The sequence below is a fragment of the Chenopodium album genome, chromosome 19 (assembly GCF_948465745.1).
Source record: "Chenopodium album chromosome 19, dcCheAlbu1.1, whole genome shotgun sequence".
NCBI lineage: Eukaryota > Viridiplantae > Streptophyta > Magnoliopsida > Caryophyllales > Amaranthaceae > Chenopodium > Chenopodium album.
Window position 1 is genome coordinate 26956958 of NC_137852.1, and position 22161 is coordinate 26979118.

At 34.4% G+C, this 22161-nt stretch overlaps 1 protein-coding gene across 1 annotated transcript; it reads left to right on the forward strand.

Moving 5' to 3' along the window:
* The first annotated feature begins 923 nt into the window (after window positions 1-923).
* On the forward strand, window positions 924-2408 carry LOC145594214 (uncharacterized). Its single transcript, XM_081650549.1, has 2 exons — window positions 924-1536; window positions 1819-2408. Exons 1-2 carry the CDS (start codon window positions 924-926, stop codon window positions 2406-2408), a joined length of 1203 nt encoding a protein of 400 aa, XP_081506675.1.
* The last annotated feature ends 19753 nt before the right edge of the window (window positions 2409-22161 follow it).

Below are 22161 nucleotides of genomic sequence, written 5' to 3' on the forward strand. Positions count from 1 at the left end.
GACCAGATGGATGCCCTTCTGCCGTGTTTCAGAGATGTTGGGAGACAATGGGAAGCGACATTTTTGAAGTTGTGCTGAGTTTCTTTAATGGTGGATACATTCTGAAGGAATGGAACAAGACTTTCATCTGTCTGATCCTGAAGGAGGAAAATGCAAATAGGGTAGATCTATTTAGGCCTATCGGGTTATGTAACACAATATACAAGGTGATTTCTAAATGCCTGGTGAACAGATTGAAGCTGATCTTGGGAAGTATAATTAGTGAGTTCCAGAATGCGTTTGTTCCAGGAAGATCGATGGCAGATAGTGCAATTTTGGGACATGAGCTGATTCAGTATGTAAAGAAGAGGAGGGCGAGGGATGGAGTATTTACGGGGGTCATGAAAGTGGACCTAAACAAAGCATATGACAGAGTGAAGTGGAGCTTCATCAATAGGATTCTCAGACGAATGGCCTTCCCAGAAAGATGGATCCAATGGATAAATCAATGCATAACCACTGTCAGATACTCAGTACTTGTTAATGGAGAGCAAACATAGTGGTTTTCGCCAAGAGCAGGTCTTCGGCAAGGAGTTGTCTCCATATCTTTTTATCCTATGTATGGAAGTCTTATCCAGAAGACTATCATGGCTTCAGGAGCAAGGGGAGATTGCGGGAATTAAAGCAGCAAGGAGAAGCCCGGAAATTTCGCATTTGTTTTTTGATGATGACGCTTTGCTATTTTTCAGGCCAAACCCAGATACCTGTAAGGCGATGAGGCAAGTTTTGGATGATTTCTGCAAGATCTCAAGAGAAGTGGTGAGCTCAAAAAAAAGTCTTTTGTTATGTTTAGCCCGAATACCCCCTCAACTTTTGTAAAAATTCTAAGAAAGACTTTGGGCACGACAAGCAAAGCTGAGTTCGGAAAGTATTTAGGCTGTCCGATGGAAGTTGATGGGAGGAGTTTATCACAGTTTAGCTGGTTAGTGGAGAAGATTTCACAAAAGGTGTTGTCTTGGAAATTTAGCGCTTTGTCTCAGGCTGGGAGGTTGATCTTAATCAACTCTATACTGGTGGCCATGGCCTCGCATATTCTTACTCTCTATTTGCTGCCGAAGAACATTATGAGAAGATTAAGCTCTTTATGCTTAAGGTTTTTTTGGGCCGGGGTGAAGGATAGGAAGCCTATTTATTTGGTTAAAAAGGAAACGTTGGAAAGACATAAGGCGGAAGGGGGTTTGGGATTACGAAACTTCCACATGTTGAATCAGGCACTAGTTGCAAAGCAGGCGTGGAGGATCCATAACCAGAGAGACTTGTTAGTGAGCAAATTCCTGATTGGAAAGTATGGTCATATGCCAATTGAGAAAGCGGCCATGGGTAAAATACCACAGAGATGCACCTGGATGATTAGAGGAATGATCAAGGCAACAAGTCAAATGAAAGGCGCTTTCTGGTACAGGGTAGGGGACAAAAACAGTGTGCGAATAGAAGATGATAGGTGGACAGCTTCAGGGCTGGTCTGGGTGTCCTCAGGAATCCATGCAGAGGATAGAAGTAGATTTAGGGTGGTATAGGACCTTTTGGATGAACAAGGGAATTGGAAGTTTAGAGAGATTTGGAATTTGTTTAACTTCAATGACGCAAAGAAAATCCTGAGCGTTACCCCGAGAGCTGGAAAGAAAGATGAAATTTTATGGGGAGAAACAGAGAGTGGGGAGTACACTGTCAAGTCGGGATACTATTGGTTGAGGGGGGGGGGGTCAAGTGCAGATAGCGGGTGCAGATCCTGGAAGGAATACTAGAAGTTGGACATAATGCCCTCCTGGCTAATACTAGGTTGGAGGATTATGAATGGGGCTTGTAGCAGTAAATCTAATCTTATCAGGCGGGGATTGAATGTGAGCCCAATATGTATCCTCTGGAAGGAGGAAAGGGAAACTGCGGAACACCTGTTTAGAGATTGTCGGATAACCAGAAGGGTTTGGTCTTGCGGGCAGTTGGGTGTTAGGATTATGGAGGAAAAGCAGGATATAGGAGTCTGGTTGCGCAATTTCCTTTGGTATTCCATGAGGATAAAATTGGAGAATCCTACCCTTGCTGGATCACTCTTTGCTGTGATCTGGAGCCTTTGGAATCATAGGAATGACATCATTTTCAGGGGGAAAGACTGTTCTCCTTCCCATATAATGAGACTATGCAACCTTAATGTCGCTAAAGTGTGCAGGGACCAGGAAAAGAAGAAGGAAGGAAGCCATGTGCAACTCAATAAGGGTTCTGAGTCTAACGACCTAAACTACTGGCAAAGGGGGACGCATGATTCAAGATTAGTAGTCATAGTGATAGTGGATGGAGCATGGAAGAGAATGGATGGTAAGCGGGATGAAGCAGCAATAGGTTGGGCACTAGAGAAAGATGGATGGACTTAAGTAAAGGGAGCAAACAAGTGCTGGGTTCTTCCGCACTACACTGTGAACCGCTAGCAATGAGGGAAGGAATTATTGAAGCTGGTGCAAGATTTAATCAGATTGAAGTCAGGACTGATAGCAAGCTAACTGCTAAGGCGATTAGGAACCCAAGACAAGCCCGAAGGATCTGAGGAAAATAGTGGAAGAAATCCATTCGTTGATTGAAAAATTTGATTAATTTTGTTGTTGTCATGTCTCGCATAGTGGAGTCTCGAAAGCCCATGACCTAGCTGTTAAAGCTAGAAGGGGAACTTAAGAGACTCCTTTTCTGTTTGTTTACCGGTTGTCAAAAAAAAAAAAAAAATCGGTTTGAGGGAAAAAGAAAGCTTCTTGGAGCTAATATTTTCTCATAGTAATTTGGGTGCGTGAGATTGGGTATTTATTAACTTAATATTGTGAAGGTAGATTCATCCAGAAGTCATCTACAAGATAAGAATTGATTTCAAATAGAATTTGTTTGTTGTTTTTTCTTTTTCTCCGATAGCACCAATTCTAGAAAATCTGTTTCTCATTCGCTTTTTTTTCTCTCTCTTTTTTTTTTTTTTTTTTTTTTTACAAAATAAGTTTCTTGAAATAATCCAAAATCAGCTTCTGAAAATTATCTGTTTTCAGTTATATATATATATATATATATATATATATATATATATATATATATATATATATATACACGATATCAAATCCGAAAATAATAATTATAAATCTATTAAAAATTAACATATATAATTAAAGTTTAAAAGTTTATACTAGCTAGAAAAGTGGGGTATTACATCGACCCCTCATTTCGTCCGCCGTTTCTTGGGATCTGGGTTGGTAGGGTTTCGAATGGGCATAGGTTTGGTGGGTTTCGAAGGAGTTTGGAGGTTTGTTAGGCTAGGTTTCTAGTCGGCACTGTCGGCGTCGGGCTGGTAGTGGCGTTTCGATCTGGTGAGGTACGGTCATGTGGGGATGGTGGTGCGGCAGTGGCTGAAGGTGGTGATTTTTTTTTTAATCATATTTAACGTTTTTTTAAAAAAAATATTATTTGATTAACTTTTGTTTAAAAAATAATAATTATTGACCAATCACGTGGTGACACGTGTAAATTAATTTTTGTAAAAAATAAATAACCTATCCAACCGGTTACAAGTCACTTGGGACCATTTAAAGAAGTTTGGCATTAAAGGTCAGATTATTAAAAAATAATTAAAAGGTGGGATTATTTTCAGCGGATGAGGCAAAGGTGGGATTATTCCCGACAATTTTTCCTATTAGAAAATATAAGAAGTAGTAATTTACCATACATGTTCCTTAAGTGCCTTGTAAGTTGTAACTCCCCCTTGATCCACAAGAGCTTCCTATGCTCTCCGAATACTCGAAGTACCTCTACAATAAATATATCACAGTTATAAATTTGGTAGTGCATCCGAACCTTCACAGGAAATATGATCTTGAGATTCTTAACTATAATATTTGCTTAAAGGGTGGTCTTAAACCCTCAAAGAACATCAATGCTAGAATATTTTTATATACTATACTAATATAGGGTACACTAGCTCCTTGGCTGACACGCGTCCCTGTTTTAGTTTAGTGTAGGTGTTTATTTTTTGTTTAAGTTTGTCTCAGTGTATGTTTGTCAAATATTTTATTCATATATTGCATATATTTTTTTTTATTTTTTTTTGTCAACAGCTTAAACAAAAGAAAACAATACAGATAGAAACTAAAAAACGTCAAAAATTGCAGAAGTCGAAAATCTATTTGCGGTGACCCGACATTGGTTGGCTATTTGGTGGGAGAGATTGACCTCTGATCTGTCTACCTTAAGGACGATGCAATGTTGAAAGGTGCTTCCAATTTTAATAATTTCCTTCAAAGTCCAATAGAGGTGAATGTCCGAGGGGCTCTTTTTCCTCAAAGTTGTGACGAGTAAAGCAAAATCAGTTAAAACTTGAATAGATCTATACCCATTTTCACTAGCCCACCTTAAACCATAAAGGCAAGCCCAAAACTCGGTCTGTAAGGCTGAGGAAGCGATCCCAGAAAAGCCACTGGCCTCCTTTTCACCCACTTGTTGCAGCTCTATTGTCCAACCTACCCCATAACGCGTACTACGTTTGTGCCAGGATCCCTCCACTCTAATAGTACTTAGAGTTAATGTGTCGTTGAAAAGAAGGACATGTTGCAGATGACCTAGAGAAGCTTGTAAAAATCCTGGGGTTGGTAAGATGGATAAATCCGTAATAGAAACCAAGTCCTGTTGCCTAGTATATGATTTCATGAATTCGTGTAACAAGAGAAAAGCCTTTGAAAGATTCCTAAAATAACATCGTAGGTAGCCATTTTAACCTTGAAAGATACGCTTATTCTTTGTTATCCATATAGCACACAAAGTAACCACAAGGACTTGAATACGATGACTTCGTATTCCATCCTGACTATAAAAGAGCATAATATAACTTCGGATCCAATTTATGTAGAGAAATTGGTCCGGTAGGTTTTGTGCAGTTCGGAATTTGGCAAGTATCCCAAGCAAACCGAGCTATTGAACAGTCAAGGAAGAGGTGAAACCCATCCTCCTCCTTTACACCACAATAGTCACATAAGCTAGGTGTCAGTGATAATTCCTCTCGTTCGAAGATTAGCTCTAATGGGAATACCATTGACAACAAGTTTCCAAAAAGAGATACGCCTTTTAGGGGGAATTTTCAGGTGCCATAAAACTCTGTAAAATTAAAAAAAAATTTCTATGGGGGGGCTCAGCCTGTCCACCATGGTTAGCAAGAAAAGCATATCCTGTTTTAACCGTATAGGTACCTGTTTTATGCCAAGGCCAATACAATTGAAGTCTTCCTCTTCCTCTGACAGGAGATCAATAGTCAAAATCTCCTACGTACTATCCCACTCAAAACGTTCTCGAATAAGTCCCACTTTTCAGGAACGAAGAGGGGTGATAAGTTCCTCAACTTTCCATAAAGCACTCTGTCTGAGATTATGGTTTGAGTTCACTATTGGAATTTTATTGTTGACCCAGGGGGAGCTTGAAGCAAAAACGTTGTTCCTAGAGCCAATTTTCCAAGCAAAAGCTTTTCTCATTTTCATTGAGAGAGATGCATAGTCTTCCTAACCCAAGAGAGAGAAGCTGGAGGAGGCTTCCGCAAGTTAGTTGTTGGACAAAAGATATAGTCAGATTTTGCATTATAAATCCTTGTGGCAAGAAATTGAGGGTTGGTATGCATTTTGAGGATATTTTTAAATAATAAGGCATCATTATATATTCCCGTGGCACGGATACCCAAACCCCCCATGCCTTTAGGGAGCTGAATTTGTTGCCTGTTTATCCAGTGAATGCCTTTCTCTCCACTTTTAGCCCACCAAAACCTACTGAAAAGGGAATACAGTTTATTGGAGATGGAAATCAGGAGCTTGCAAGACTTCTAATAAGTGACTTTTATGTCACTTTTAGGGTGTTTATTGAGTCGTATTCCGGCTTATTTTCCAATAATTTTCACCCTTTTTATCCTTTATTTCTATTATTTTATTTTTCTCGTCTTTTATCTTTATTTTAGTACTTTTGTAATTTTCTATAGTTTTTAGTTTATTTTAGTGTTTTATTTTATTTTTCTTACTTTTAATGTTTATAGTTTAAGTTGTTAGTTTTTATTTTTATTAATTTCTATTTTTTATCTCGTTTTCTTATTTATTTTAGTTTCGTATTTTATTTTATTATTTCATTAGTTTTAGCATTTTATTTTATTTTACTTTATTTATCTTATTTTATTTTACTTTATTTATCTTATTTTATTTTATCTTCCAATACCCTCGTGTTTTTTGTTGTAGGTCGAGTTTGGTGTTCCGGGTTTCAAAGGCTTATTCGTGTTCGGACGTCCAAGGTTCGAGGCACAAAATTTGAGTGAAATATTCCAAAGTTGCTGCCAGCTCTAACCTACACCACACCATCCTTTAACCTACACCACACCATCCTTTAACCTCCACCACACTGCTCGAACTCTCCCTCTCCCCTGCTCCCTGCCTTCGCAACTGCATCACCACAAATCAACAAGATCAACGACAGCCAACAACTCCCTGCTTTCCCAACGCAACCAACATCAACAGCAGCAACCCCAAACCACCTCCAATCACACCACCGTCACACACTCACCAACAACCCCAATTACAGCAGCCACCACTCACTCCCCTGCTTCACCCCATCAACAACACCAGCAGCAGCGACAACAACCATCAACAACACCAACAGCAGCGACAACAACCATCAACAACAGCAACTGCAACAACAACAACAGCAGTTACAACCAGCAGCGCCACTCAAACCCAGCCTCACCTCCCATTTCGCACCAAAAACACCAGCACGAACCCCCCTTACCACCACGCAAACCACCTGCGAGCAGTGATGCAAATCAGAACAGCCCCCAAATTTCCCCAAATCAGCCCGCAACTTATACCCACAAACCTTAATTAAGGTTCAATTTGATTGGAGCTTCGCGGCCGCGCAGGTCTGTCAGAAGGCGCACACAAATTGGAGTCCAAATCAGAGTCGAGGCAGAAGGTTTGCGCGACCTCTGCACCTCGTCTTCGCGGGCGCGTAAATGTGGGTTCAATCACGAGCTTCTCACGCGAGTTTTAATGAAAATTGAACGGCCTTGATTGATACTTGACTGATGACGATGAGGATTGACGGTGGTGATTATGATGAATTCTTGCGTGATGTTGGATGATGAAGAGAGCAGCCATGATCGAAGGGAGGAGGAAATCGTGTCTGATGCAATTTGGGGATTTATGGGTTTTATTTTCTTTTTATTTTAATTTTATTTCCTTTTTCTATTTCCCTTTTCTTTTGTTTTATTTTATTTTCTTTATTTGTTTTCTTTTATTTCTTTTATTTTATTTTGACTTGTATTATAAATACCCCTTTGGGGGTAACTTTCAACAACTTTCAATAACCCTTAACATTTAATTTTACCCTAGATTAGATTAGAGTAGTTTTAGTTCTTTTATTTTCTCTCTCTTAGGGTTAGATTAGGAGTTTCTCTCTCTAGTTTAGGAGTAGTTTAGATGGAGAAAGCTTGGATTTTTCATGGAGTTTTGAGAGGTTGAAGAAGCATTTTTGGTGGATTTTTCTTCTCATTTATTCAATGAGTCTTCCTAACTTTCTCTCACCTTTATTGCTTTCATTTATTATTGTTTTTGCTTATTTATTTGTTTATTTGAGTAGATTAATTAATTTAGTTGTTTGATTCTTGCTTTTATTATTATTTTACCTTGTTTTCCTTGTTTTTGTTCAGCATGTTAGCTTAGATTTTGTTCTAGGGAAATGGATGAAGGTTATGTTAATAAATTGGATGATGCTTTTATGGATTAGAATCTTTCTAGCTAATTGATTCTATGTTCTTAATTGTATTTTCAATCAATTGCGCGAGAGTGAGTTGGTTGAGAGCCCATAAATTCTTCCATACCTTTGCTAGGCTAGTTGCACGAGAGTGAATTAGTTTAGTAGGATAATTAACATGCTTAATTGTGCGAGAGTGAGTTAAATGTGTTAATCGTTCCTAATCAAGGTCATTTTCATCTAATTGTATGATGTTATTGAATGTATTGATGTAATTGGATTCCACTTTCCCTAGTTTTAGTTGTTTGCTCTAAGTTGTGTTTATTTTAACCTCTCTTTACCTCACAAGTTTTCCTAGTAGTCTAATTAGCATAGATTGATACACTTAGTCCTTTGGGTCGACCCTTTACTTACCCCTACACTCATATTAGGGTAGTTTAGGTTTTATAAATTTCTAATTTGATTAGGGTTAGTAGACCAACGACACTACTTTCAACCTCGATCAAATTTTGGCGCCGTTGCCGGGGACTAAGGCGTTCATTAGTTTGTGTTGATTAGATTAGCTAGGTTCTTGTATATTATTTGGTTTTTATTTGCTTTTCTTTTTTCTTTGTATAAAAATGGCATGCTTATCTTTTCCTCAATTTGATAATGAACCCTTTTATGCTTACATTGAAAGACTTGATGGTTTCCTTAGTTACCATGGGTGTTCTCTTAGTGATGCTTGTGGTGTAGCTTATTGGGGCATGAATGAGTATACTAGTGGTATGGTTGAGAATATGCACAATGGTATATTCCATCATTTGTCTATGCATGATGCTTGGAATTTCTTCACATGGCTTGCTGGAGATTCTTATGATAGAGAAAGTCATGTTTCTTGTTTTGATTCTCAATGTCAAGATTCTTCTAATTTTTGCATGAATTCTCTTGATGCTTCTAATGTGCCTTGTGATGATCCAAATATGCATGTTGACCCCCTCCCCTCTTATGCTCATTGTGATGAGGTTTGTGCTAATTTTGATGATGTGCAATTTGATTTTGATCATGAACCTCAACCCGATAACATTGATGCCCAAATTCTTTCTCAAATGCAATATCTCACCCAACAACTCCAAGAGCTTCAAGAGGAACGAATGAGTTTCAACCTCGATCAACTTCATAACATGAGCCACCATACCCAAAAGAACAGAGTTCAGAAGAATGAGTTTAGCACTATCTGAGAGCTTGCAGTGTGCCCAAGAAATAATTTTCTTTTTAACTCGTTCAACAAGTTCCACGAAAAGGGGGCTTTCCTTCCGGAAATGTGTATATGTACTCTAAAATGCTTTCCCAGGTTATCGATAATAGGAACTCGTAGAATGGACTTGTACAAGTTTTCTAGCTCTGGGGATATAGAGGGGCTGCATTTAATGAATGATTTTGAGAGAAAAAGTTATCCATGGTTACCTAGCCATCCAAGCTAGATGAAGAATTATGTATGTAATTCAAAAAAATAGTTTGACATTGAGCAACATTTTAAGGAGAACATATTAGTGTAACTAACTCATATGATCAGACCAATGATAGATCATCGCATACTCAAAATAAAGACTAGAGGGGGCCCTTGGAGAGGATGGATAGTGAAGCAACAATAGAGCAATTACATATTTTAACAAAGCAGACAAATTAATGATTACAGGACATGGGGTTAAGTGGGATCCTTACAACAGATTTCAACTGCTTACAACAGCATAGGGGCTAGTAGATCTTACTTCGTAGTGGCTACTGCCGAAAGTTGGGAAAAAAAGGCTCGAAAAAGGAAAGACAAAAAATAAAGAGAAAGGGGAAAACAATACAAATAGCAAAGAGCAGGAAAAAGAAAAGAGAAAACCGAAAAGGAAAAAAACAAAGCACATAATATTACATATGCATTTACACTTACCAAATGCCACAACCTCTTCTTCCTCATCAAACTTGACATGCTCTGGCCAATTTTTCACAATACTTCGGCGTCTAAACTTTGTTCTTTTCACATCACTGTCCATTCCACCTGACTCAGTCAACTCTTCTTCACTCTCTGACTGAGATTCAGGTTCGTCAAAGTCAAAATTTAACCCGTTGTTGCTTTCACCATGAATATATGCACGAGACCTCTCCTTTTGGAGTCCCATTGAACAGGTTGTATTCATTTGAGATTGTGTCAAGGGTTCACCTCCAAAAGCAAAAGACGTCATAGGAGAGGTCAAACACATTCAACAAACCTTTTAGAATCAAATGAAAGTCAAACACATTCAAACAAAGCTTTTTGAATCAAATGAAAGTCAAATCCACTCAACAAAGCTAGTTGAGTCAATTGAAAGTGAATCACATTCAAACAAAGCTTTTTGAATCAAGTGAAAGTCAAATGCATTTAACAAATCTTATTGAGTCAAATGAAAGTCAAATGCATTCAACAAAGCTTTTAGAATCAAATGAAAGTCTAATGCATTCAACAAAGCTAATTGAGTCAAATGAAAGTTAAACACATTCAAACAAAGCTTTTTGAATCAAATGAAAGTCAAATGCATACAATAAAGCTAATTGAATCAAATGAAAGTCAAACACATTTAAACAAAGCTTTTTGAATAAAATTAAAGTCAAATGCATTCAACAAAGCTAATTGAGTCAAATGAAAGTCAAACACAATAAAAAAAGCTTTTTGAATCAAATGAATGTTAAATGCATTGACCAAAGCTAATTGAGTCAAATGAAAGTCAAACACATTCAAACAAAGATTTTTGAATCAAATGAAAGTCAAATGCATTCAATAAAGCTTTTAGAATCAAATGAAAGTCAAACACATTTAAACAATGCTATTTGAATCAAATGAAAGTCAAATGCATTCAACAAAGCTAATTGAGTCAAATGAAAGTCAAACACATTCAAACAAATCTTTTTCAATCAAATGAAAGTCAAATACACTCTACAAAGCTAATTGAGTCAAATGAAAGTCAAACACATTCCGACAAAGCTTTTTGAATCAAATGAATGTCAAATGCATTGAACAAAGCTAATTTAGTCAAATGAAAGTCAAACACATTCAAACAAAGCTTTCTGAATCAAATGAAAGTCAAATGCATTCAACAAAGCTAATTGAGTCAAATGTAAGTCAAACACATTCAAACAAAGCTTTTTGAATCAAATAAATGTCAAATGCATTGAACAAAGCTAATTTAGTCATATGAAAGTCAAACACCTTCAAACAAAGCTTTTAGAATCAAATGAAAGTCAAACACATTCAAACAAATCATTTTCAATCAAATGAAAGTCAAATACACTTTACAAAGCTAATTGAGGCAAATGAAAGTCAAACACATTCAAACAAATCTTTTTCATTCAAATGAAAGTCAAATACACTCTACAAAGCTAATTAAGTCAAATGAAAGTCAAACGGAATTATACAAAGCTTTTTGAATCAAATGAAAGTCAAATGCATTCAACAAAGCTAATTGAGTCAAATGAAAGTCAAACACATTCAAACAAAGCTTTTTGAATCAAATCAATATCAAATGCATTGAACAAAGCTAATTTAGTCAAAAGAAAGTCAAACACATTCAAACAAAGCTTGTTGAATCAAATGAAAGTCAAATCCACTCAACAAAGCTAATTGAGTCAATTGAGAGTGAATGATGGGAGACGAAACGGTAGGTCGTTGGGCTACCTTCCCCACCCAATCAAACAATATTTATAAACTCAACAAACCCCTATATGAGTATAGTAGTAAGTAGAGGTCGAACCCAAGGGAATGGTAATTGAAAGTCTATTGCCTAATGTTAAGCTACTCCGAAGTCAACAGCGGGGTTTATAACTAGAACTAAAGCTAAAGCTAATAATGCAAATGAACATGTATGAAATCAAAGGTAATAGGCACTAGGGGAATGGTTCCACATGTAGTTGCAATAGAGAAGGATAATTGGGGAGGTCAAACCAACTAAGTCAATCGATGTGAGGGAAGATTAAGCATGCATCCAAAAGAGCATATCAAGCTATTCTGCTAGAGGTCTAACTAGCGCCAACTACGTCAAACACTAACTAGGAAACATCACAAGATACCTCAATCGTGAAAATGCAAGTCACAAATCAATGGTCCGTATCAATGTGACCTTACAATGCAATCTAGTGCAACAATCAAAGATGGCTAAGCTTCAATCAATTACACACATGCACATGAATCATCAACCAAGTTTAATCACATCATCAACTCCATTAATTATCCCCAATTACTCTAATCCATCACTCATACATGCTTCACCATTACCTTAGCAAGTAAACTACTCACTAGCCATAGAAATTAAGATCAAAACTACACTAATCAACAATTTCATCATCAGTATATTAGAAATCAAAAGATCAATTCAAAAATCAATCAAACTTCAATCAAACATCAAACAATCAACAATCATATGAAAAACAAATGAAATCAACTAAAATCAAACTTATATTGAAATCAAAGATGAGTAATCCTTACAAATTAAACTTGATCAAAGATCTATTACAATGAAGATATCTTGAATCATCAACAATACACCATGAGTTTCTCTCTCTAAAATTCTAATAAAAAACTAAGCAAATGAAATCTAATGTAAAAACTTCTTAATGAAGATCTAATTTTCTCTCTAAAAATAGAAGGAAATAACTATATATACAAAGGAGAAGTCGGTTATGACGTCCAAAAAATAGACCCACGCCGGTGCGGTCGCATGTAGGAGAGAGAAAGGGGCGCACGGGCACATACCCATGTGGGTGCGCTCGCACGCGCCTGATGTGCGGCCGCACATCCCCTGTGTGCGCCCGCACCTATGTGGGTAAGCTCCCCTCCTTTCTTCGTCCTAGCTCATCCGGTGCACACACCTTTGGTGATGGTGATGGGGAACGAAGTAGGCAGCAAGTTTTTGACAATTTTGGTGGGCACAAGGCAAAAATGGTGTCCACACCGCTTGTGTGCACCGGTCTTGAAGCTTGCTCTTCGAGTCCCTCTTGAATTGAAGCTCAATGCACTAGCACAAGGCTTCAAAAGCAATGATAACCGTTGAAGGAAAGCTTGGGAATCCTTGGACAATCGATCATAACCGACAAATAAAAGAAAAGAAGCAAATAATAGAGAAAAACAACGAATAAACCAGAAAATGCACAAAATAAAGAAACTAACTATGAAAAGCACAAAATAAAGAAATAAAGAACAAAACTAAAGAAAACTAATGAAAAGAGCTATAAAATGAAATGAAATTCATCCAAAAAGAGATCAAATGAGTGCCATAAATGTCACTCATCAAATTCCCCCAAGCTAAACTTTTGCTCGTCCTCGAGCAAAACAAAGCAAGAAATATCAAGGATGAAAAATTTATTGAAAATGAAAAAGAAAGACTCAAGATAAGAATGTACACTAAGACTCACTGTCGTAGGAATCACGGTTGCTTTTAGCTACAACCAGCCCTTTAAACCCTAAAGTCGCGTATGAGGACGAGTGAGGTCTCGTAAGGGTATTCTAAGAGTTTTACCCATAACTCTCCACCAAACATCAATGAGGCAAAACCATAAGAGAAAAGAAAAGAAAATGAAAACAAAACCTTTGCGAAATGGACTGAACTGAGCTGAACTGAACTGACTTGAACTTATTAGAGCTTAACTGAATTGAACTGAATATTTTATGAGAGAAGGCATTTAAGATAAGAACCGAAGGTAATTACAATCAAATTAAGGACATGTCACATTTACTGAATTAATTGGAGTTGAACTGAAACTGATTGGAGTTGAACTGAACTTAGCTGAAATGAATATTTTATAAGAAAAGGAAATTAGGAGCTGAACTGAAATGAACTGATTGGAGCTAAACTGAACTGAACTGAAATTAAGTAAATGTAAACAGGTCCTAATTAGTCCCAATTGAGTATTATAGAGTCTCAATAAAGAATAGTTGAAGGTTATTACAATCAAATTAGGCATACCCAGTTAAGTATTATGTAGTCCCAAAATCACAATAAGTAATATTTGAAGGTTATTACAACCAAATTAGGCAGTCCCAATTAAGTGTTATATAGTCTCAAATCCCAATAAAGGATATTTGGAGGTTATTACAATAAAATTAGGCAGTCCCAATTAAGTATTATATAGTCCCAAATCCCAATAAAGAATATTTGAAGGTTATTACAATCAAATTAGACAGTTCTAATTTTGTATTATACAGTCCTAAATACCAATAAAGAATATTTGAAGGTTATTACAATAAAACAAACATAAATACTACATTAAATTCATAAAATAATTATTTAAAAAAAAAAACTCCTCAATCTCTAACACTTTGTTTGGATTGAGAGAATTGGGAAAAAAAAAAGAGAAAAGAAAAGAAGAGATCTATCATCTCTTGTTTGGATACCATGAAATGATTCATTTTTCCCTGCCTCCTTTAATAAACCAAATCCTTTCAATGTTGGAATTATATTTTTGAGGGAAAAATGTAACCTTATTGCCTATATCCCCTTCCTTATAAAACTTATCTTAACTCATTAAACCTTATATATTAAAACTTAATTATTTTAGTTTTAATTTGTCTAATCTTTATCATAACTTATTCTTCATAAACTGAATTTATCTGAACTAAACCGAATATATTTGAACTTATTACAACTAAAATAGGTGAAAATAAGGTTAACAAATCTTACTTGAACTTATTACAAATGCTGAAATGCTGCTTGTTAGAAAGTTTTTAACAATTAGTGGTGGATGCACAACAATTAAGTGGGTCCTTTATTCCACTGAAACATGAAAAAAAAAATCTTATAACTTTAATTCATTTTCTAATGAAAATTGCTTATTTATTTATTTATTTAATTTTTTTTATCAAATGACCCCATTAAAATTTATGAAGTGCATTTTGACTTCGTTAAATATTTTTCATGGATCCACAACTAACTTCAATCATAAATTACTTAAATTTTATGACTTAGAGAATGTTTCCATAACTAAAGTTCAATTAAATATAACTTCGAATTATAACTAAAGTAATATCAATCATAATTATAGTTTAACACAAGTTTGTATGTACCCTAATGCAATGGGCATACCCAAACATGATATTATGCCATTTAAACTTAAAAATTTTTACATGCTATAAATATGTGTATGACTGCACATAAGTTTTTGAACTTACATACATAATCTCATTTGGATAAAAATAAATAACAAAAAAAAAAAAAAAACAAGGGTGTCATTTTCGGTAAAATGATAAAAATGCAATTTAATAAGATCAACCCTCTCTTTCATCATACCCTAACAAGGTAGGGATACCCACCCAAGATCTGAAACCACCCAATTAACAAGATTAAAAATACTTTTTGATGATTTTAAAAAAAAGTAGGTGAATAATTAATGAATTTGAAAATATATGTATACACATAAATAGATTAGTCTTCTTTCAAAAAAAAAAAAAAAAAATAAATAGATTAATCAGATAAGCTTACATAGTGGATTAGTGGGTGTCAAATGTCAATGCAGTTAATCAATGTTTGATAATTTTTTTTTTAACATTAGCTTGTATAGGAGGTTTACAATTGAAGTACTCCAAGTGTATTTGTGATGTATTTGTAATGACTATTAGATGTACTTGCAATAGTATTTTTAATTTTGTCAAAAAAAAAAAACAAAAAATAGTTTTCTTGATATACCTACAAATAATTATAGAAACTAAAAGATATATACTACTTCGTAATATTTACATAATATATTCTGACAATTAAACATTATATTGTTATATTTTAACTGTCTTTTGACAAAAGGATAGAATTACTAAAAAAAAAAGTACTATAATTTAAGGAAAACTAAACGCACGTTTCAGTTTTAGATACCTTTCTACAACAGTCGATAGCATATCCATAAAATACTAACTAAAAAAAACAACATAAAAGTCGATAGCTTAATCATCACCAAAGTCTTCATTTCCAGATTCAGGATCAGATTCATCATTAGCACCACCACCAGCATCCCTGCCTCCCACGTCAGCATCAGCCTCATCATCATCCTCATCAACAGCTTCCAAACAATGTGTAAAAACAATACAATTAGTGCCCCTTAATTGTCAGCGTAAAATAATTCAGTAATGTCAAGAGTTTCATTATATCATTACATATTTATGTTTTTAACATAAACTTTAGAACGAGTTCAACCAATATAAGTAATTACCAACATATAGATTGGCAATTACAGATAATAGGCAATAAGAAATTACAGATCATGGCAATAACCAACAAGGTATATGGTGACTATGAAGATTAGTAAAACAATTATTTTTAATTAATTGCTAGTATGAGTGAGATTTAAAATAAAAGGTTTTGTCAAAAACAAAAAAAATAAAAATAAAAATAAAAGGTTCTGTTTTACTATATAGATCATAGGTATTAACATACATATAGATATGCAATTACCAATTAAATAGAAAGCATAAAACATAAGCTTGATTTACATAGGTATTTATATACTTATGAATATGCAATTACCTATTTAATAATAACAGATCATAGGCATTAATCAACAAGATTTATAAGCACAACAAATTAGCTCTTACATAAATACCATAATGTAAATTAAAGAATTTTAAGTACAATAAATACCTGGAGCCTCATTACGAGCGTCTAGCATTATCTGTGCACTCTCTCGGATTTCACTCATAACATCAGCAGTGAATAGGTCCGGCCTCATACGCTTAAGCATTTCTTGCACAACGATGCTCTCAAGTACGGCAGCGTCTGTAGGGCCTACGTCAGCATCAACATCATCATCAATATCAACATCATCTGCCACCTTCACTTTTGGTTCGCGTCTACGTATAGGTGCACGCTTGACCCCTACTTTAACCCACTTCTTTGCATCGGTATCAAACTCTTACCCTAAAGCATTACAACGGTGCTGTCGTTAAACGGCTGCTTTGGACCAGATGTCACTACTTCCTCAAATAAATCAACATTAAAATGCATAAAAACCTTGGTCAACCACATCCCATAAGGAAGGAATAGACCTTCCTTTGATGATCTTTGAGTAGTAATCATGTAGTCAATCATCATCCTTGGCATATTCATTTTGATACCAGCAAGTACAAAGTACATGACCAACATGTCCAAGTATGTCAATGAGGACAGTCTCCCATTACGGCAAATAAAGCTCCTGAAGAGAATCAGATGAAGAAGACGCGTAGGTAGTGGCAGTTGATAGATTTCTGGTTTCTGAGTCCTACCAGAGTCATCTTCCTCAAGTACAAGATTGAGACTTTTTTGATAATCAAATTCCTTAACAGTGCTCCATTTCTTACCCGGGAGAACGGGTCGCACTCCTCCTCGAGGGATTTTCAAGATTCTGCTCAAAGAATTTTCATCCAACCTTTTCTCTTTTCCCTTTACCCATGTGATAATTACTCCCTCATTTTTGTTTGCATGATCAAAATGAGTGTAGAACTGGCGAACAAGGTCGGGATATATAGGGTAATTTTCAATTAGCAACTTGTCCCATTGTTGGTGCTTAAACCACTGTCTTATAAAACCAGCATGGACCTTGTCAAGTGCATCGAAGTCTACATGCCTGCATTCACATATTGTCCTTTTAGTGAATGACTTGTAGTACTGCTCACGGTAGAGGGTCGACTTGAACCGTGGTTCCGGTTCTGGCTCGTTGTCACTGCCCGTATCTGGATCAGATGTGGGAGGTGGTGCTTTAGAGGTGGAAGCTGTTCTTGCAGATTTTCTTCTACGAGTGGGATCTTCTTCAAGCCCAACGATACGTGCCCCCTTTCTGGGTCTCTTGTTTGGTTTAGTAGCTACATGTTTGACTTTTACCATTATGCTACAAACAATACAATAAATAAATAACCAAATCAGAAAGTTAATTATGATGAATGAACTCAGAATCCAAGTTGAAATTGCCAGCCACAGTGAAATACAACAAGGGTCAAAAGTACACATAACAGGAAGTTTAGAGCAATTCATTTAGGTAATTACCAAAATCACGATGTGTAATTACATACCTAATCTAACAGGTCATTATTTTATTACATAGATGATTGGATTTCATTTGCACAGATCATGGGTATTAATCAACTTAAAAAATGGATAATGCATATTTAAATCAGACTTTCATTTGAAATGGCCAAACAGACTCCCAAAAATAAGGGATTTAGCAAACACAAGAGCATAAGCTTTCACCAGCTGTCAAATACAAAAAGGAATTAACCAAAACAGAAAATAGTAATTACAAAACCAATATTTAAGAACATTCAACTTTAGACACATAGGCAATATTAGATGCTTGGATTTCCTATGAAACTATGAAATGAAAAAATGTATAAACAAATACAATTAAGGGTATTGCAACATCGAATCAGAATGCCATTTAAAATGTCAAGGCAGATTTAACCAAAATGAGTCTCATCATAGGTAGATAGAAAACAGAAGCTATGATCCACCATCAAATTAAAATTGGTATTAACCAAATCAAGAAAGAGAAATTACAATCCTTATAAAGCATGTAATTAGAATTTTGAATACATGGGCCAATTTCAAATACCCCAACTTAATTTATTTCCTTTCATAAAAAAGAATAAAAAATATATAAATAAAAAATAAGAAAAAAAATTTAAAAATGTTAAACAGAATGACAAAATCATGTTAGGGTATGGACAGTTAGGTTTAAAAAATAATTCAAAATTTTGTGTACAGATTGGTATTACCGAAACGGGTAATTAGAGATCTAATAAACAAATTTAAAATTTATATATATATATAAAAAAAAAACAGAGTGCAATCTAAAAACCCAAAAAAAAAGAACACAGCTTATATGTATTTTGTTTGGGAATTTCTTTCAATTTGAACTTAAAGTGCCTCCTATTAATTAACATATGAAACATAATCCAAGAAGTAATAATGACCATTCAATGCATAATAGTTCATATATCAACAATTTAAGCAAATTTTCCCAAATCAAAATGGAAAACATACTACTTTTACAAAGCTAATTGAATTTCAAAGAACATGACAACATTACTTGTTTTGATTCTCACAAAATCAAATACGGAAAAGACAAGTTAACAATTGCAAAATGAATTTAAACTCTAGTATACAATATACATGCATCATATTAATTTTTTAAAAAAAGGAAAAAATAATCAAATACCCAATAACCTATAACAAAACATGTTCGACATAGTCATTGCAAGCAATAGAGATAAATTTGTATAAAAAACGCTAAATAATTGAATAGAAAATAACTTACTTTGATTTTGGTTGCAATCGACAGAGAGATTGTTGTTGTAGTTGAAAAAAGTTGAATTGGAGAAGAAGAGTGAGATAAGTTTGGGGGGTTTCAAAGGCGTTTTTGAGGGGATTTATTTCCTCTTTTTTTCCCCTTAAGTAAGTTCTAGTATGTTTTAATTTTGAAATTTCATTTGTTTTGTTAATTTTTTTTCACCAAAACCGAGGGCAGTAATTTTGTGGATGGGGATGGTTGAGTGTTGTAGTTGATGTGATGAACATGATTACATCACATTAAATGTTGTAAGTTATTTTTTTTGTAAGTAATTTTTTTTATTACCTTTTTTTTAACTGCCTAAATTTATGCATTCAAGGATTCATGATAATTATATTTAATACCTCACTTAGTTTTTTTAAATTTTTTTTTGGGCACTTTAATAAATCACTATATATTAGTAATACATGTAATTATGCATATAAGTATTTTATGTATGTAATATTGTTGGTTATTAAAATCACGACTCGTCGTTTAAAAAAAAAAATAAAAAATCACGACACGTCTTCAAACTTATTAATGTGATCCAACCTTGATGTCACTTATTCAAGCATTTTGGCGCCATAATTTTGCTATAAATACCTAGCTTAATCACTAGATCAAAGCATCACATTTATTCACTAGTAATTCATTTCTAGTTATTTTATACTTCCAAAATTTCTCTATATCATTCCATTTTCTTCAGAGATGCCCCCTAATCCAGAAGCTGCCTTTGATCATGAGTTTGACATTTTTGAAATTAGGTTATTCATATCTCATTTACTTTATCGTATTGGGGAAAAAAAGGTAAGTGACATATTGCATGCTTGTGGGCAATTACCCACGATAGAATTGGTTTTTGCCCAAGAAGTCACGGTGTATCGTAGGGATAACGGATTGCCCTACGATGAAGACCCGGATGATGTGCCTCTTCCTGGATTATTTTGTGATGATGTAAGTCATGCAAAAGATTTGATTGAATTACGGATATTTATGAAAAGATTAATCATCGTTTGTGGTGTAACACAAGCCGAGTATTTGATTGATGATGTGTTCGTGACTAAGCTTCTTAAGACTATTTTCCGGCTTGAGCTTAACTCCTACTACAAAGAGCAATATATGTTCGACAAATTGCCGCTGAATGAGAATGGAAAGCGTGTTCTTGAGGTTGCGGAAACGCTTTATGATATTGTTTTAAATGAAGTAACATGGACTCCAGATTCATTCACCAAATGTCCTGAAAAATTAAAGTCCCCAAGATAACCAAATACACTGATTTCATTAATCTTACTTCGGAGGATTAGTTGGATTTTTTATTTCATTGAGTACCGCTTATATTATTATTATTATTATTATTATGACCTTATTATGAATTTTACCTTATTTAATTTAGGTTAAAACCATTTGGGTTTTCTTTTAGGGTTCAATTTGATGTTACAATTAAATTCAATAATACAAAATTTCCTTATTTACTTATTGTTTTGGTGTTGATTTATATTTGCATAGGTGATTAACTTTTTATATTAAGTTTAATATGTATTGACAAATCTTCTCACCATTTAAAAAGGAAATGGATAACAAATAAAGTATAAGTGATAGTGGTGGATATAATTCTACCACGGTTATAGGCAGGTAATATGGTGTGTATTTTTTTAATATAAAATTAAAAATCCCCTAACAATTTTTTTTTCCCCACGTTCATGTACAAATTAATAAAATTAATGGAAAAAAATAACCTTAAAAAAAACTGACATTTTCAAGTTCTTATCTGCAAAAAACGGTTATAATATTTTTTATTTTATTCTTGACATAAAACATAAATTACTTTTTTAATATTACACCATGATAAATAAATTCAAAAAAAAATAATAATAAAACGGTTACAATTTGCAACCATATAAATCATTCTATTGTCCTTATAATTGTTGTGCAACCAAGAAAAAAAAACAACGTAATTTTAGACACAATGGAGATTAAAGAGAGCGGTTCAGACAAAATGGAGGAGGAGGAAGACAGTGTATGTGTTAGATATTTCTTCATAATGAATTTCAAATTTTATATCATTAATTAAGTTAGACTATCATAAAATTTGCATAAATATAGTAATAGAATCTATCAAAAAGTTTATAACGTATATAATGCATTTTCTATATTTGGTGCATTTCGTTAATCATATAGTATATAATTAGAGATCATATAATAACTTCTTAAAATGTTCACTACTTGCATTTATTATATTAGATGTTTTTTTCTAAAGCGCATGGTATTTTAATTTTCTTAAACTTTTCTTTATTATGATGCTATTTGTTAATTACTTAAGTAAGTTTATAATATATTTAACGCTTTTAAGTGCTGAACTTGTCGTAGGAAAAATGGATACATGTTTAATTTTGATATCACTATATGTGATGTCATAAACTATTTATGGTTATTACATATGTTAAAGGAATTATTATTGTTTACATTTCTCTGATTGCTAGGATGTGCTTAGTGAAGGCAAAAGGCCATTACCCATTGGAGGATGCAATACAGTTTCTAACAAAAAACAAAAGACACATGATGCTTCCAACTATAATGAGTGGCAGTTACAAAGACAGAGGATAGGTGATGAACAACATGGACAACCGGACACTAGAATTTGCAACTGTTTACAGAATATAGAGGAGGATAAAATGAGGGACCCTAATTGGTATGTTCCTCCGTTGCCAAAAGCATTGTACTTTCAATTGTGAACATTTCATGATGTGATACCTATTGATCCAAAAAGTCCTTGCATAGGAGGAGTACAACCCGTGATGGAGTTAATTTGGTCAAAAATGAGTGAAAAAAGGGTTGCTCAATCAATGTTTGTCTGTCGTGAATGGGGGGGGGGCTATACCATTCTATGTGAATGATTCTAGTGTGCGTCGGAGGTGGTCTTGGTTTCGTGACAACCCCAATCAACATAGAATCAAGAGGCCAAAGCCTGATTTCACTCATTACATGAATCGTCTACGTCAAAAGAGAAGATTTTTTTAAGTAATTATTATGCATTAATAGTTTTTTTTTAATGTTATTACTAATAGTTCTTAATTAATGTACTGAAAGTCATAAATATTATGTATTAGT

Coding starts and splice junctions, on each gene's coding strand:
- LOC145594214 (XM_081650549.1), top strand. CDS start 924: ATGGAAGTTGATGGGAGGAGTTTATCACAGTTTAGCTGGTTAGTGGAG. Junction 1,537..1,818: donor AATCCATGCAGAGGATAGAA/GTAGATTTAGGG, acceptor GGCTAATACTAG/GTTGGAGGATTATGAATGGG.